The 17,261-nt window shown below is 44.6% G+C and overlaps 1 protein-coding gene across 3 annotated transcripts in view; it reads left to right on the forward strand.

Moving 5' to 3' along the window:
- The window catches only part of CEP89 (centrosomal protein 89), a 73,256-nt gene that overhangs the window by 15,959 nt on the left and 40,036 nt on the right, over positions 1-17,261 (forward strand). For 2 of the 3 annotated variants that reach the window (XM_043599086.1, XM_043599088.1), the window contains exons 5-9: positions 6,187-6,289; positions 7,402-7,430; positions 8,706-8,748; positions 10,201-10,425; positions 11,579-11,721. In XM_043599086.1, the coding sequence (XP_043455021.1) occupies positions 6,187-6,289; positions 7,402-7,430; positions 8,706-8,748; positions 10,201-10,425; positions 11,579-11,721 (543 nt within the window). The remainder of the gene's footprint in view (positions 1-6,186; positions 6,290-7,401; positions 7,431-8,705; positions 8,749-10,200; positions 10,426-11,578; positions 11,722-17,261) is intronic. The other variant, XM_043599087.1, reaches the window with a different exon arrangement.

Consider the following 17,261-nt stretch of genomic DNA (forward strand, 5'->3'; position numbering starts at 1 on the left):
CCAGTTTTATGGCTTGGGTAAGTCAGATAACCTCTCTGTACCTCCGTTTCTTCATCCTATAAAGGACTGTGTTAGGGAGGACGCTGTCCTTGGGCAGGCCAGTAATTTAACATACAGTTACCAGGTGTGCAGTGAGTACCAGGCATTGTGCTAGGTGCTGGAGAAGCAGTGTAAGGCAGAGTCCACGGTCACACCATCACTAGTTAATCAGTCACAGTTACGATAAGTGTTACAAAGGAAGGGTACAGGGGTATAAGACCATGTTGGGGGACCGCCAAGGGAAACAGCCAAGGGACGGGAAGGAGCTCCCCCCTGCTTGCTTCTCCCTTTGAGGTCACTTGATTCTTCTGCCTGACACCTTGGTAGGGTCGTTCTTTGTCTCCGCAGTTCAGTAACTTCACCAGAATTAATTGTGGTGTGTATTATTTTCTGTCCTTCTCTCCTAAACTTTAGTTTGTTATTTCTTCAGACAGAGATTTTCCTCCCCCTTTTTTGTTTTCAGGGAACATTTCCTTCCCTATGTTAATGTTATCATCTATTTGTTTCATTCTCCTTTGGGAACACCAGTTTTACATTTGTCGGCCATCTTTTGTTTGTCTTCCACATCTGTTATGTTTTCTGTAGTCACTTGTCACTTTCTGTGATTTCCTCTGCATACTCTCCTCATCTCTGTCAGCTCTTTGTTGTTGTGTGTTATTGCTTCTAGAAGTACAGCTTTTACCTCCTCTGTTTTGAATTTATTTTTCCTTTTGGTTTTTAGTTCTCCAAATTTACTTTTCACATCTTTTGTTACCTTATCACTTCTCTTGATCTCATGTATCTCTTCTTTGGGTTCTTGATACCAGTGTGTGCTGTCCTTCATCTCTTGGAGAGAATAGAGGCTGGATTCTGGACAGTGAAGGCAGGCTCTCCACTGGTGTGTCCCTTTAGATTCTTCTCCCCTCACCTCTGCCCTATGGGAATGACTACTTCTCATGGGCCCATCTGCACCCTTGCTCTCATTGCAGCCATCAGAGCATCACTGTGGACCTTTGTGACTGTGATGCTTTGTGGTTTTACAAGTGTCTTCATGCCTGAAGCCTGAGGAGGTTCAGCAGCTTTTGGCATTTTCCTTCTGTTCCAGATTTCCTAGATTTGGTAGCTGTTTTTTGCCATTGACTAAGCTTTTTTTTTTCTTTTCTTTTTTGTCCCCCCCCCCCCCCATTCTTCTGATTGCTTTCAGTAGGTTTTAAGGGAGGAGAGTGTAGTCTAAATGCCTTGTTACCATTCCTGAGTAGAAATCATGGATAGGATGTTATTGAAGCTCTCCTGTCATCATTCTTGCTATAGTTGTGTTTGTGGATTTGCAGAGCATCTTGTCATAAAGTGCCATATATTCACTCACTTGTTCATTTATTCATCCAACCACCCACCAACAAACTGATATTTGAGTGTCTGCCATGTGCTTGGATGGAAGCCCAGAGAGGAACCATTCATGCAGGGGTTCTCTCTAGAACCAGTTCTCTCTAGAAACTTGTGGAGGCCAGGGACTAGTGAACATTCTACTGCTGCTGCTGCTGTCAATGATGAGGATTGTCCCCCTTCTCTCTCCATAGTTTTCAATTTCTTTACATTTTTCTTTTTGTTACATAGGTAATGCATGAATACATGTTTCTTACAAAAGCTGTGAATAGTGCACTAAAGTGGCAGCCTTCCCTGAGACCCTGCTCTTATTCCAACCCTCCCCTCCTCTCCAGCAGTAGCCCCTGTGGCCACTTTGAAATCTGTGTCATTCTTACAGCTGCAAAAATGGAATAGACAAACATAAGGTTTAAATAATAGACATTTAACTCTCTGACCTAACAAAGGCAAAGGGCAGGAGATTCTAATATTGCTTTACACACCTATAGAAAGCTGGTGCCTGAGATACCCTTGGCCTCCTTTTTGTGGTCACCAGTGAGTGTAGTGGGTCCTGGTCCCAAACCAGAAAGGAAGAAGTGGGGTAAGGGCCTTCTCATTATGTTGCTCTGTATTTATCAGGGAAGACATTTTTTTTCCAGAAATTTCCCAGCAGGAGTCTCATTGGTCACATGCCCATCCCTTGACCAGTTACTGGCTCAGGGGAAGAGGAACCCATGCATCGTACCCTACAGCTGAGTCCATTTTTGCCAAACCAAATCAGGAATATCTTAGCAAGGGAGAAAGGAGGGCGCTGATTACTGAGAGGCCAGTGCAGCAGTGCCTGCCTGCTGTGGCGAGACTCCTGCGGCCTCTGCATTTACCCACACATGCCCACGTGCAGACGGAGATACCCCCATTAGTTTATGTGCATGTGGATTAATGACTCTGCTCTACCAGTACAAGCTCCTCTGCATGAGCCTCATCCCCATCGGTAGCAGGAGAAGGCCGGGATAGCAAGTAAGGCACAAGTCTTCACTCCAGCCAACGTGCAGAAGCCACCAAGAGAGTGAGCCCTGCTGTCTTCCATTGTAGGGTCTCCTCCATGCAGCAGGTGAGGAGGCATGGATTCCCAAGCCCTTCGTCCAGCATGTTGTTGGATCTCCAGAGGTCCTTCCACCTTGCAAAGCAGAATTGCCCCTTCCAGAGTTAGTTCTTGGTTCCCCGCATGTTCTTAGCACACCCTTGCCTTGACTTTCCTCCGAGGCGGGGCTTGCTGGACCCTCATGTTGCTCTACTTCTGATGAGCATATAATGCATCTCGGGTGGGCTTCTTCCCTTAGCATCACTGATGTGAAGAGAGGCATCTGGGAAGGTGGCCATGCCCCATGGGCTGGGCCCTGTGTCATCCAGGTTATCTCTGCTGGAGGCCAAGGAATAGTGGGGACCCCAACCCACTAGTAAGGTGTCACAGCCATCTCACTCTCAAAGCCACGGGAATCCACACTGCAGTTTCCTTGCTGTGTTGGCAGGTTTCCTCCTCTGAGTAACAGAAGGCTTCTGACATCACAATCGGTGGTGCATGTTTTTGAACCTTATCTGCATGAAATTCCAGAACATGTATTCTTTTGCATCCAACCACGTTGTTACTTATGTATAAGCTTAAAGCTGTATCGTCCTGATAAATTGAAAATTTGGTCACTATAAAGTGAACGTTTTTATCTCTAAAAATGTGTTTTGCTTTAACATCTATTCTGACATTCTCCACAGTTTTTTTGATGTTTGCACGGTCCATTTTTTCCATCCTTTCATTTCAACCTTTCCCTATCCTGAGATTTATCTGTGTCTTGTAAACAGCATATAGTTTTGTTTTTTTAATGTTTATTTATTTTTGAGAGAGAGAGGGAGAGAGACAGAGAGTAAGTGGGGGAGGGGCAAGAGAGAGAGGGAGACACAGAATCTGAAGCAGGCTCCAGGCTCTGAGCTGTCAGCACAGAGCCCGATATGGGGTTCAAACTCATGAACCATGAGATTATGACCTGAGCCAAAGTCAGACACTTAACCAACCAAACCACCCAGGCGCCCCTTAAACAGCATATAGTTTTTTAAAACAAGTTTACTGAGATATAATTCACATACCACCCTATTCCTCCATTTATACACTGCAGCATATACAGTTTTTGTTAAGCAGGTTTGCCCGATTTTTTCTTTGCCTTTTTACCGAAGCATTTAGTCCTTTTATATTTAAGGTATATATGGATATATTTGAATTTAACTTTGCGATCTTTATTTTTTCCATTTGTCCCTTTCTTCTTTTTTTTTTTTTGTCTTCTCTTCTTTGAATTGATGACTTTTTTCAGTTCAGTTTCCTTCCCTCTACTAGCTTGCAAATTATACTTTTCCCCCCTAATGATTACCCCAGTAATTATAGCTTGTACACTTTCCTATCTAAAATCTGGGGTGCCGGGCCGCCCAGGAAGAGAACGAAGGAGGCTAGTATATGTGCTGCAGGCAAATGAGGAAAGGCTGTTCCCGGCATCACTGAGGTCTGTGCTCCCACTGGGCTGGCCTGCCTCTTCCTTCCCTTTCTTCAATACCCAAACAAGTTTTGTTTTAATTACCAAGGAATATAAGAAATTACTCAGGGGCACCTGAGTGGCTCAGTCGGTTAAGCATCCGACTTCGGCTCAGGTCACGATCTCACGGTTCGTAGGTTCAAGCCCCGCATCAGGCTCTGTGCTGACAGCTCAGAGCCTGGAGCCTGTGTCAGATTCTGTGTCTCCCTCTCTCTCTGCCCCTACCCCACTCGCACTCTGTCTCCCTCTGTCTCAAAAATAAATAAACATTAAAAAAATTAAAAAGAAATTATTTAAATTCATACTTTTAAATTAGAGTGGCTTTTAGGATATTGTCACAAATTCTTTAGGCCTATATATCAATGTATGAAATAGTCACAGAGGTACATAGGCCATAAATGTGCAGCCCGGTGAATCTTTACACAGCAGCTACTACCCAGATTAAAAAGAAAAGAACGACATTCCTAGGACCCCAGGAGTTGCCCTTCGTGACCGAGAAGAGGCCACTGCTTCACCACTGCCTTGACTCCAAGAGCTGATTAGCTCCTAGAAAATCACCTTCGATTATTTTTGCCTACTCTGAAAATGATGGATTTCGTCATTGCCCTATGTATTGTTTAGAACATTTGAGAGTCTTCTGTTGCTGTGCGTGGCGGTAGCTGGCTCACTCTCATCGCTTTGTGACGCCCCGTCGTGCACCGCTAACATTCAGTGACTCGCTTGTTTTGCTGTGGCTCTTAGGAGCAGCGCTGCGGTAAACAGTCATATGTATACGTGCGTATTTCCAGTGGGCCTGTGCTGCTCACAGATGCTCATGTTCAGCATGGGTATAATCTAGGGCACACGTGGGGTAGCCTTAGCACTCGGAGACTAGTAGAGAGGCCGACATATGAAACCCCTTAGCACTTTCCCATCTCCCTGATAATAGCTAATAAATCTTTTTTTTTAATTTTTTAAAAATGTTTTATTTATTTTTGAAAGAGAGAGACAGAACATGAATGGGCGAGGGACAGAGAGAGAGGGAGACACAGAATCCAAAGTAGGCTCCAGGCTCTGAGCTGTCAGCACAGAGCCCGACGTGGGGCCCGAACTCACGGACCGTGAGATCATGACCTGAGCCGAAGCCGGACGGTCAACCGACTGAGCCACCCAGGCGCCCCACCTAACAAATCTTTGACAGGGTAAACAACGCCGTCGGTTCCCAAGAGATAAAACCCAAGAAGTCATTTCTTTTTCTTTCTTTGAAAGCTAAGTAGAGTGGGATACCTGTCTGCATCCTGAGCTGGGTCACCTTAGAGCCCTGCTCCCAGAGCCTGGTGGGCCGAACGGCCTTAGCTCCTGGCTCTGAAATGCCCCTTCTCGTGGACGTCTCGCCCGTCAATGCTGCCACTTCTCTGTCAGCCTTGGGGACGGCCCTCCTGTGGTCTGCAGCACAGCAAAGCCCAGCTGACCACATGAGCACGATTCCACCGAAGAATCAGGATAGCAGAAGGGACCCCAGCCCAGAGGGCGCCCATCGTAGTTTGCTGTAGAAGACCTGGTCACCGCCCTTCCCCCTGAGCAGCCTCTGCTGCCAGTGGACTGTCTCATGCTCATCACAAGGTGATCCCGGTGGGACTGTCTCACGCTCATCACGAGGTGGTCCCCCTCCTGTCCCACGCGTCTGTGAAGGTCAGCTCCGCAGCCCTGCCACCACTTATGATACCTACATAGGACGCCCTCATGGACAGTGGGGGGAAGGCTTCCATTCTCTCAGGAAGCAGCATTCTGAGTGGACTCAGAGCCAGCAGGTGTAGTGGACCTCTATCCCAAACGGTGGCCTGGATGAGGATTCTCCTCATCAGGGTTGGCAGCACTCGGCCCACGTACAGATGAATAACACACCATCAACACCCGGGTAGGGTGGTACTGGGTGCTGTGCCGGGCAAGCCGGGTGCAACCCCCCTTCCTGGGTTGGCCCCTGGCAGGAGTGAGGAAGATGGGCACCCGGGCAGCGTGAGTGGGATGAGAAGCTCTCCGTGGCCGGAGCATCATTTGGGTGGCATTGCCTTCGCTACCAGGCTTTTCCTGGGGGACCTGACGTTCCATCCAGTCCTGCCCGGTGTCGTCCTTTTGTCTCAGAGTGGGAAGTGGCAGCGGAAGAGGTGTGGAATAAGACGCTTGCGTTTGTCCGGAGGAAGTTTGGTACAGATGGCACTCACCACACGTTCTTTTTGTCTTTTGTAACAAAAAGGTTCCGTTGTCACATACGGTGGACAGTGAAGATGAGGAAAATATTTCTGAGCAAGATGAGTTTCCAGGCTCACCTCATACACCACGGCGTACACAAGAAATAGGTAAAAAAAAAACAAAAAAACAAAAAAAAATTTTGTGGCAATAAATATTGGTTAATGTTTCGAACCTAGAGCCATTGCACCCCTATACCATGCTTCTGTGATTCTAAGTAGGAATGTTCAGAGTTTTGTTTTCACTGGAGATGCGTTATTCCTTGGCCGGTGGCCTGGGTGTTAGGTTGTCTTGAACGTACAAGGTGCTCACTTTGGAGTCCGTTCTGTCTTGTCAGTTCTGTTCGCCGTGAGCGGACAGACGCGGGGCAGCACAGTGCTGGAGAGCAGTTACCGCTGCGGCTCGAGGAGGTGGCAGGCACAATAGGCTTTGTTAGGCCGGACTCCAAAGGACAAGGTGGGATTTTGTCCCATGCCCCAGTCTAGGCTGCCCCAGGACATCCGATGGAAAGTTTAGTTACAAATAGTGGGTCAATATTGTCCAAGTGCTGGTAATTGTAATGAACCAGGAAATAGATTTACAGTCCTTTGTGTATCTTTAAGCACTTTTGTCTGTCTTTCTGAATTCTATTAGTTCTAATTTATTTTCATCCAGTTATTTCTGCTCTGTAAATTGACTGTAGAAAGCTAGGAACAACCGACTTTTCACTACAACAAAGGGTGCGGGCACCCTAGGGCATAAGATTACCTTCCTCAGGAAGTACCTTAACCACAAATGTGTATTTGTAAATTAAAAGTGATTACTGGGCAAGATTTGCTTTCCTCTGTATCACCGAGGCAGTTTGCTTCAAAGAACAACTATTTGACCGGTCAGATGCTACTTGCAGGCAGAGGGGAGTCAAGCCTCAGCACCTTTGGGTGGCACATGTAGAGAGAAGAGGGGATGGGGCGGTGTTGGAAAGGTAGGGGCGGCTCAGAGTCACTCCGGGGAGGTTGGCCTCGGTTCTGCAACCATGTGAGCCAAGGGGGTGCTCCGGAATTAACAGGATAAGGAGAGAAGCAAGTGGGTCAGGCCCCCTGCCTTGCGGGGGGGGGGGGGGGGGGGGGCGCTTGTTCATCTCATCGGTAGAAGCCAGGCTCCTGTGATCATGCTCTGGTGAGTTGTCAGATGTCTTTACCTGCTTTTAAAACGTTTTCCTCTCCCTCTCTCTTCTTTTAATCAGATGGCAAACCTTCGGTTCTGAATTTAACGGTAAGATTCATTTCTTTTTTTTTTAATTCTTAATGTTTATTTGTTATTGAGAGAGAGAGAGACAGAGCATGAGCATGGGAGGGGCAGAGAGACAGGAGAAGACACAGAAGGATTCATTTTTTAAAAACCAGTTTTCTCAATAAATAGAATTTCCACCAGAATTTTCCAACGTTTATTTATTTTTGGGACAGAGAGAGACAGAGCATGAACGGGGGAGGGGCAGAGAGAGAGGGAGACACAGAATCGGAAACGGGCTCCAGGCTCCGAGCCATCAGCCCAGAGCCCGACGCGGGGCTCGAACTCACGGACCGCGAGATCGTGACCTGGCTGAAGTCGGACGCTTAACCGACTGCGCCACCCAGGCGCCCCTCCACCATAATTTTAAACACCTTTTGTGATTTGTAGGGGGGATAGCTTCCCTGACGAGTCCTTTCCCATGAAATGTTTTTTTAAAATACTTTTGAAACCTGAAGAAACTCCTATTTTCCATGGTTTAAAAATGAATGTAACATTTTGAGAGGTTAGGAATGAATAGATGATAACAAATTTGCAAGCATGGAAATAGGGTTTTGTTTTTTCTTTTTTACAAACATGGAAATAGTTTTAACTTAGGTTTAAATCCTCCGATGCCATAGGAATGTAAAAACTAAAGATTTCTCAGTGGAGTTCATTTTATAACCTTATCTACCTTTTCGGCAGAAATTAGAAACTTAATATCAGATCGATGTGTATTGGAAAAATGAGCAAAAGGTCAAAGCCTTCCCTTTCCTCTAAATTTTGGGCCAAAAAGGAAGATCCTACTCTTTTCTCAGCACTTTGGAAATGCGCTTCTCTGCAGCCAGTGGGGTCTTTTTGCTTTTCCCAAGGAAGAAGAACCCAGTTAGAGTGCCCTCTAACCGGTCGGCACCCGCGGCCCCATCTTGTGTTTCCAAACTTGAACTGACGGCCTGTCTCTCGTGAGACCTACATGTGAAAACATGGTGGCTGAACTCACGGGGGAGAGTCGGGAAGAAAGCCCGAACAGGACCTCCTTCACTGCCTCCTAGGAGGCACCAGGAGGGGAAGACCCGTAAGGTTTAAGATGCAGCTAAAAGGAACAATGGATATTAGAGTTTCAAAAGCTGCAGCAGGCTACAAAGTGCCTGCTCCAGGAGCCAAAGTGCAGGGAAAGAAGCGTATTTAATTATGTGATAGACAAAAACCCAGCTGCTCATGCCAGTCTGTTTTTAGGAGATGCTAAGTACTCTTAATTCAGTACTGTGTTTCCTTCCCTAGGATGAAAAACCACCATTATGTGAAAAGCCTCCACCGTCCCCAGGTATTTGCCTTTTAAATGTAATTATGGTGAACACCTTATTATTGTAGAGGTTACCCAGAATTATCTTGTCTAAAATAAAAGTCACTTCTTTCCCCCATACAAGCTGTTGCTTCTGTCCCATTACTGTGTTTGGGAAGAGGAGGAGGCACCTGTTGATCTTCCACCTGTGCCCTAAAAGAGAGGGTCCAAGTGTTCAGACGTTGAATGGTGGGTGGATGTCGCCTGGGGATGTGCTGAGGCACTGGGAGGCCAGTGTTTGCAAATCAGGGCCACTTTGTGTCCCCGCCGCCTCCCAGGGCAAGGCACAGGCCGGGAAGCCGCCACCTTTTCTAGCTGACCTCTCCTGGCATGTTTTCAGCTGTAGTCTCCATCTGCCATCCAGTCTCCAATGTTTTATTTCTGAGATGCCTCCGAGTTGCCCTCTTGTTTTCAGTGCACCTGCAGAGTTACTCATTTCTTAGACTTCCCTTTCAGGTTCTAGCGACTGGATATGCATGTATCAGGGGTCAGGGAGGCTATCTGGAGCCACCAGTCCTTCCGCTAGCCCTTGCCTGCCCCCTGGGGTGTGTGCCAAGCCACAGTCTGGAGCCACCGGCCCTCCCACTCTTGTCGCCCCACCTCCAACTCCGCTTCTGTCTCTAGCCTCTCTCCATTCAGAGGCATGCCCTGGGCCAGGGAGCACACTGCAGTCCTTAACCTCCTGTGACCTCCGTGAGCATCTCTCTGCACGGAACGTCGCTCTGTGTTCTCCCCCAATCTCTCTTGCTACTCCTTCTTAAAATCCTTCGTGACCTCTGGCTTCTCCTCTCCCTGGTGCCCACAGGCTGGTGGCTCCTCCGTCTCTCCAGCTGAGTCCGCCTTCAGAGTGGGGCTGTGTCCTGAACTGAGCTTGACTTACCCGATGCATCTGTGTCCCTTGTCGGGCTGAGTGTCTTTCAAGCCGCAGGTCTTGGTAGCCCTCCTTGATTTGCCCTCACTACCCACACCTGATCAGCTCTGGGCCTGTCCCTCTCTCCTATGTCCCTTCCTCTCTGCCCTCACTCTGGGGCCCTCTGGCCTCCCTGCCTCTGGACTGGACCTCATTCCTGTTCACTTTCTTCACTGCTGGCCCCAGAGTCTCAGGTGAGAATAGAGCCTCTATCTTTTCACACCTCTGCCTAAAAACCTTTTCTGGCTCCTGGCAGCCTGCAGGACAGAACCCCTACTTTACACATTATGATATGCAAGGGCCCCCCTCGGCTCCTGCCTCTCTCCCTGTGGCTTACTGTGGCCTCGACAGACCATCCACTCTTTCTTGTGTAGGCCGTTCTCTTTGCAGGGACTGAAGAACACAGCGTGAGGCTGGACGTGAAGAAGTGACTCACATGGTTTTGGAGATAAAGTCTCTTATAATTTTGATGTAAAATTGTAAAAACCAATATTTAAAAAAACTTTTTCCCTGTACCTTTCCAGATATAACCGGTAGAGCACGGCAGAGATGTTTAGAAATAACCAAAGAGAAGTTCCAGGAAATAAAAGAAGAAAACTTGCATCTAAGCAATGCAAATCAAACCCTTACTCTTGAACTTAACATAGTAAAACAAGCATTGAAAGAACTACAGTTAAAACTGAAAAGAACAGAAAAAGAAAATCGAAAGTTGAAAGAGGCTAAGAAAGCATCCTCTCAGGAAGGTGGGGGTAACTACACTGCTCTTTTATTAAAGGAACAAACAAGAATTCACTTATTTTCTCATTTATTTGAAAGTTACTATTTTCTGTTGTAATATTTGCTGATGTTAATGTTTTTATTGTATTATAATATTTAAGGTTCTGTTTTTTTAAGTTTATTTATTTTGAAAGAGAGAAGAGAGAAACAGCACGTGAGCTGGGGAGTGGCAGACAGAGAGAGAATCCCAAGCAGGCTCTGCAGCTGTCATCACAGAGCCCAATGCAGGGGTCGAACTCACAACTGTGAGATCATGATCTGAGCCAAGATCAAGAGTTGGACTGAGCCAGGGGCACCTGGGTGGCTCAGTTGGTTAAGCGTCCAATTTTGGCTCAAGGCATGATCTCACAGTTCAAGAGTTCGAGCCCCGCATCTGTGCTGACAGCTCAGATTCTGTCACAGATCCTGTGTCTCCCTCTCTCTTTGCCCCTCCCCTGCTTGTGCTCTGTCTCTCTCTCTTTCTCTCAAAAATAAATAAATGTTAAAAAAAACAGATTTGGACTGAGCCACCCAGGCATTCCCTGAGGCATATATTTATTTCTACAGCTTTATATTATCTGTGCTGTTACTTTGTGGAATCTATTTTCTTTTCTTTTCTTTTCTTTTTTTCTTTTTGTTTTGTTTTTTGAGAGAGAGGGCAAGAGAGCATGAGCAGAAGAGAGGGGCAAAGAGAGGGAGAGAATCTTCAGGGCTTGATCTCATGACTGTCATATCATGTCCCGAGTGAAAATTAAAAGTTGAATGCTCAACCAGCTAAGCCACCCAAGCACCCCTGGAATCCCTTTTCTGTTATGCTTTCTAAAAGGATATTGCTATTCTATGGGAAGGTTATTAGTTCTAATAAATTTTACATTTATTTTATGTATATCATTTCAAACAATGACTTTTGCTGTCTACAGTTTTCATTTTACTTTAATTGTACATGCATAAACTTCCAAAACACCGTTGACTCTTCAGTGTTAAAAAAACTTTGTGACTTTTATTCATTAATACCTATATATCTGTCCTCCACTGCCTCTTGTGAGCCTAAAGAGAAAAAAGAGCAGGTGATTGTAATTTATATAAAATCTTGATCAATTTGATGTAAGTTCTTCTAATATTAAATTCTTTTTTTTTCCCCCATAGTCGCTGCACCTGAACTACTTTGTCTAAGGAAACAGGCTCAAGAATTAGTGGATGAAAATGATGGGTTGAAAATGACTGTCCATCGTTTGAATGTAGAACTGAGTAGATATCAGACAAAATTCAGGCATTTATCCAAGGAAGAGGTAATGTTTTCAATTTTAAAATACCAGTTTTCTGATTTTTTATTTTTCAGCCTTTGCTGTTGAATTGCTTTCCATTCTTGAAGGGTTCATATTTATTTTATTATTATTTTTTTAATGTTTATTTATTCTTGAGACAGAGACAGAGCGTGAACAGGGGAGGGGCAGAGAGACACACACACACACAGAATCTGAAACAGGCTCCAGGCTCTGAGCTGTCAGCACAGAGCCTGATGCGGGGCTTGAACCCATGAACTGTAAGATCACGACCTGAGCCGAAGTCAGACGCTTAACCCACTAAGCCACCCAGGTGCCCCGAAGGGTTCATATTTATTATTATTTGGTGTAAAATGGCATATCCAAAGCACAGTCTTTCGGGGGACCTTTCTATGTCCTCCCTTCTGCCCTTCCTTCCCCTCCCCCTTTCTCAAAACAAAAAGCCATAAAGGTTCTTTGTAAAGAAAATTTGGGGACAATACAAAAGTAAATAAAGGAGTGAAAGTCCTTGTCTTCGGCTCCATTCTCAGTCCTGTTCCTCGAGGGTATAGCTGTTGTCTCTTGGTGTACAAACTTTGGAAAGAAAGCAGACTAGTTTTCACAGGTCCCCCAAATCACCTGGCTGTCATAGCCAATGGGACTTGGGCTCATGATTCCCACAGGACTAGCAAGCAAAGCAGCAGTTCTGAAATAGGGATGGTGCACACAGGTGCAGCTACTCACTGGGCTCAGCACTGAGCAGGCAAAACGCCCACCTCCCACTTTTCCCTGGAAGGGGTTTGACCTCATACTTTCCCAGCTGCTGCCTGAGGTCTGGCTTCCAATCAGCCTGCATCTGGGTGCTAAATACAGCCTTCCCTTTTGGGAAATTAATGAGTCTTGGTATGCCCTCAACTACTGGGAGCCACTAAGAACAAAGACAGTGGCTTGGACAATCACAGAGTTTTGAGAGGCAGCCAGGAGCTCAGGCCAGGCTGATTGATGAGGCTCATCTCTTATACCGGACCGGTCTGTCAAAACTGGGAGAGGTAGGCTCTTTTTCCTAATGTACAGAAACCAACACAGAGAGTCCAGGAAGATGCAGGAAAAAGGGAGTATGTTCCAAACAAAAAGATCAGATACTGATTTTAATGAAGTACAGGTAAGTGATTTACTCAATGGTTCAAAATAACAGTGATAAAGATGCTCACTGAGGTCCAGAGAGCATGAACAAAGTGAGCATTTCAACGAAGAAATAGAAAAAAATGTAAAAGTACCAGACAGAAAGCATAGAGCTGAAGACTACAATAACTGAACCAAAAAATTCAATAGAGGGGTTCAACAACAAACTAGAGCAAGTGGAAGAAAGAATCAGTGAAGCTGAAGACATGGCAGCGTAATTCATCCTATCAGAGAAGTAAAAAGAAAATGAAAAAAAATGATGGGACCCTATCAAGTGGATTACAAGGGTCCCAGAAGGAGGAGAGAGAAAGGGACAGAAAGCTTATTTAAATAATGGCTGAAAACTTCCCTAACCGGGGGAGAGAAACAGACCTCCAGATCTAGGAAGTTCAGAGAGTTCCAAATAAGAAGAACCCAAAGACACCCACTCAAAACACATTATAATTAATCTGTCAAAAGTTAAAGACAAGGAAAGAATCTTAAAAACAGCAGAGAGAAAAATAACTTATGACACACAAGGGAACTCCCATAAGAATATCAGCAGATGTTTCAGCAGAAACTTTGCAGGCCAGGAGGGTGTAGCACAGTGTATTCAAAAACAAAACAAAACAAAACTGCCAACCAAGAATACTCTACCTGACAAAGCTGGACAAAGAGTTTTCCAGACAAGTATAAGCTTAAGGAGTTCATCACCACTAAACTGGCCTTAAACATACTTTTCTAAGCTAAAATAAAGAGGCAACTTAGTAATAAGAAAACACATAAAAGAACTAATAATTGAATTCAGTAAATTTGCAAAATCAATACAAAAATATAGAAAAAACAGTTGTGTTTCTAGACACTAACAACAAAGTATTGGGAAGAGGAATTAAGGGGGAAAATCCCATTTATAATAGCATCAAAAATAATAAAATGCTTTGGAATAAATTTACAAAGGAGGTGAAAGATAAAACCCAAAACCATAAAACATACAGATGAAAGAAATTAAAGTCACAAATAAATGGAAAGATTTTCTGTGCTTATAGATTGGAAGAATTAATAGTTAAAATGTCCATACTAGCCAAAGTGATCTACAGATTCAATGCAGTACCTTTCAAAATTCTGATGGCATTTTTCACAGAAATAAAATTTGTGTGGAATCACAAAAGATCCTCAATAGCCAAAGCAGTCTTGAGAAAGAAGAACAAAATCTGGAGACATCACACCTCCTGATTTTAAGCTACTACAAAGCCATAGTAATCAAAACAGTATGGTATTGGCATAAAAACAAACACACAGACTAATGGAACAGAACTGAGGGCCTAGAAATAAGCCCATGTATATATGCTCAGTTTATTTTTGACAAAGGAGCCAAGAATATGCTCTGAGGAAAGGACATTCTCTTTGATAAATGATTGGAAAAACCAGATGTCCACATCCAAAAGAATGAAACTGGGCCCCTAGCTTACACCACACCCCAAAATCAACTCAAAATAAATTAAGGACTTGAACATAAGACCTGAAATCATAAAACTCCTTGACATCAGTCTTGGTGATGGTTTTTTGGATTTGACGCCCAAAACAAAAATAAACCAGTGAGGCTACATCAAACTTCTCAGCAAAGGAAACCATCAACAAAATGAAAAGGCAGCCTATGGAATGAGAAAATATTTGCAAACCACATATCCAACAAAGGATTAATGCCCCCCAAATACAAGGAATTCCTACAGCTCAACTGCACAAAAATAATTTAAAAACGAGCAAAGGATCTAAATAGCCATTTTTCCAAAGAAGAGCTACAAGTGACCCACAGTGCTCAGCACCACTCACCAGCAGTGAAATGCAAAGTAAAGTCCTAATGAGCTGTCATCTCACCTGTTAGCATGTCTATTATTAAAAAGACAAGAGACAGCAAGTGTGAGGTGTGGAGAAAAGGGAACCCACATGCACTGTCACAAGTTAATTTGTGCAGCCACTGTGGAGGGCAGTATGGAAGTTCCTCAAGAAACTAAAAATAGAGTCCCTATATGATTCAGCAGTTCCACTTCCGGGTATATGTCCAAAGGCAACAAGGTCACTGTCTTGAAGAGATGTCTGTGCTTTGATGTTCGTTGAAGCATTGTTCACGACAGCCAAGATATGGACACAGCCTACATGTCTCCACGGATGAATGGATAAAGAAAATGTAATGTATATGCAAAAATGTGTGTGTATGTGAGAGAGAGAGAGAAAGAGAGAGATCTGTATATCTCACTCTTGATTTGGGCTCAGGTCATGATTCCTGGGTCATGGGATAGAACCCTGTGCTAGCTCCACCCTGTGCACGAGGCCTGCTTGGGATTCTCTCTCCCCCCCTCTCTCTCCCTCTGCCCCCTCCCTCACTCATGCTCGCTCGCTCTCTCTCTCTCTCTCAAAATACAATACAATATCATGGTGGAATATTAGTCAGCGTTACAAGAGAAGGTAGTGCTGCTCTTTTCAACAACATAGATGAACATGGAGAGCATTCTGCTAAGTGAATTAAGACAGACAAATACTGCATAGTATGACTTCTGTGTGGAATCTTAAAAAAAAAAAAAAAGCAGGTCAAACTTACAGAAACAGTAGAGTGGTGGTTGCCATGGGCTGGGGGCTAGAGGAAATGGGAGAGGCTGGGGTATAATCTTTCAGTTATAAGACGAGTAAGATCTAAGGATTAATGGATAACATGATGATTACAGTTGATAACGCTGTGTTGTATAATTGAAATTTGTTAAGAGAATAGAACTAGTGTTTTCCTTTTTAAAAAAAGGTAAATACATGAGGTGATGGGTGTGTAATTAGCTTGGTGATGGGAATGCTTTCATAATGGAGGCATACAGAAAGAAGAAAGCAGACTCGTTTTTTCTTTAAAAGGGGGATTACAGAATTCGATAAACTCACTGAGCAGAGCACTGTGTTAGATGCCGTGAGGAGCAAAAAGGAGCCAGAAGGTCAGATCCTTGCCCTTAGAGAATAGTGCACGTGAGGGGTGTGTGGGGGCGGGTTGGGGGTTCTGACATGTCAGGATGTGCAGCTGACTGTCCCCTGCTGGGATCAGGATAGGAAGCCAGAGAGGACACCTGTTCTCATGTGGTTCCTGAGAATTCAGGGCAGCTCCACAAGCTTCTGATTTTGTTTGTTAATTTTTTTTAATGTTTATGTATTTTTGAGAGAGAGAGCACAGGGGAGGGGCAGGGAGAGAAGAGATGGAGAATCCCAAGCAGGCTCTGCACTGACAGCCCAGAGCCCGATGCAGGGCTTGAACCCACAAACTGTGAGATCATGACCTGAGCTGAGGTCGGGCACTTAACCCAGGTGCCCTGGTTTTCTTTTTAAAGTAAGACTTAAGTTTACATTTTGCAATAACAGCTTTGAGATTCACATACTCACCAGTTCACCCATATAAAGTGTACAATTCAGGGGTACCTGGCTGGCTCAGTCTTGAGCGTGCAGCTCTTGATCTTAGGATTGTAAGTTCAAGCCCCATGTGGGGTATAGAGATTACTTAAAAATGAAATCTTTTTTAAAAATGAAGTGTACAAGTCAGTGATTATTGTAGTGTCTTTGCAGGATCATGCAACAATCACTACAGTCAATTTTAGGGCACGTTCGTCACAACAAGAAATTTCATACCTGTTAGCAGTCACTCCCCATTTCCCCCACCACCTGCACTGGCCCCTGCAACTACTAATGTACTTTCAGTGTTATGGATTTGCCTGTTGTGAGCATTTCATATAAACGAAATCATACAACATGTGATCTTTCTTGACTGACTTCTTTCACATAGCATAATGTTAACTCACGCATGCACTCGAACGTGAGTGGGGGAGGGGCAGAGAGAAAGGGAGAGAGAGAGAGAGAGAGAGAGAGAGAGAGAGGGAGGGAGAGAGGGAGAGAGGGAATCCCAAGCAGGCTCCACCCTGTCAGCTTAGAGCCCAAGACAGGGCTTGAACTCACGAACTGTGAGACCATGACCTGAGCCGAAATCAAGAGTTGGATGCTTAATTGACTGAGCCACCCAGGCACTCCCCCCGCTGATCTCCTGACTTTTATGATGTTACTGCGGTTGAGTAAATGAATGTTTGCTGGCAGGAAATATACACTGAAGTATTTAGAGGAAAAGGGGCGTTGTATCTGCAAATGTCTCTCGAACATTTCAGAAAAAAAGTGGTCATATATACATACATGCACATATGTATGCATGTGCATGCATAGATGCTGATGCCCAGTCTAGAATAAGAATATCTAAGGCTTATTTGCAATAACATGGATGGAGCTAAGGAGTATAATGCTAAGCGAAATAAGTCAGTCAGAGAAAGACAAATACTATATGATCTCACTCATGTGGAATTTAAGAGTCAAATGAGCAAAGGAAAAAAAAGAGA

The sequence above is a fragment of the Prionailurus bengalensis genome, chromosome E2, assembly GCF_016509475.1.
Source record: "Prionailurus bengalensis isolate Pbe53 chromosome E2, Fcat_Pben_1.1_paternal_pri, whole genome shotgun sequence".
Taxonomy (NCBI): domain Eukaryota; kingdom Metazoa; phylum Chordata; class Mammalia; order Carnivora; family Felidae; genus Prionailurus; species Prionailurus bengalensis.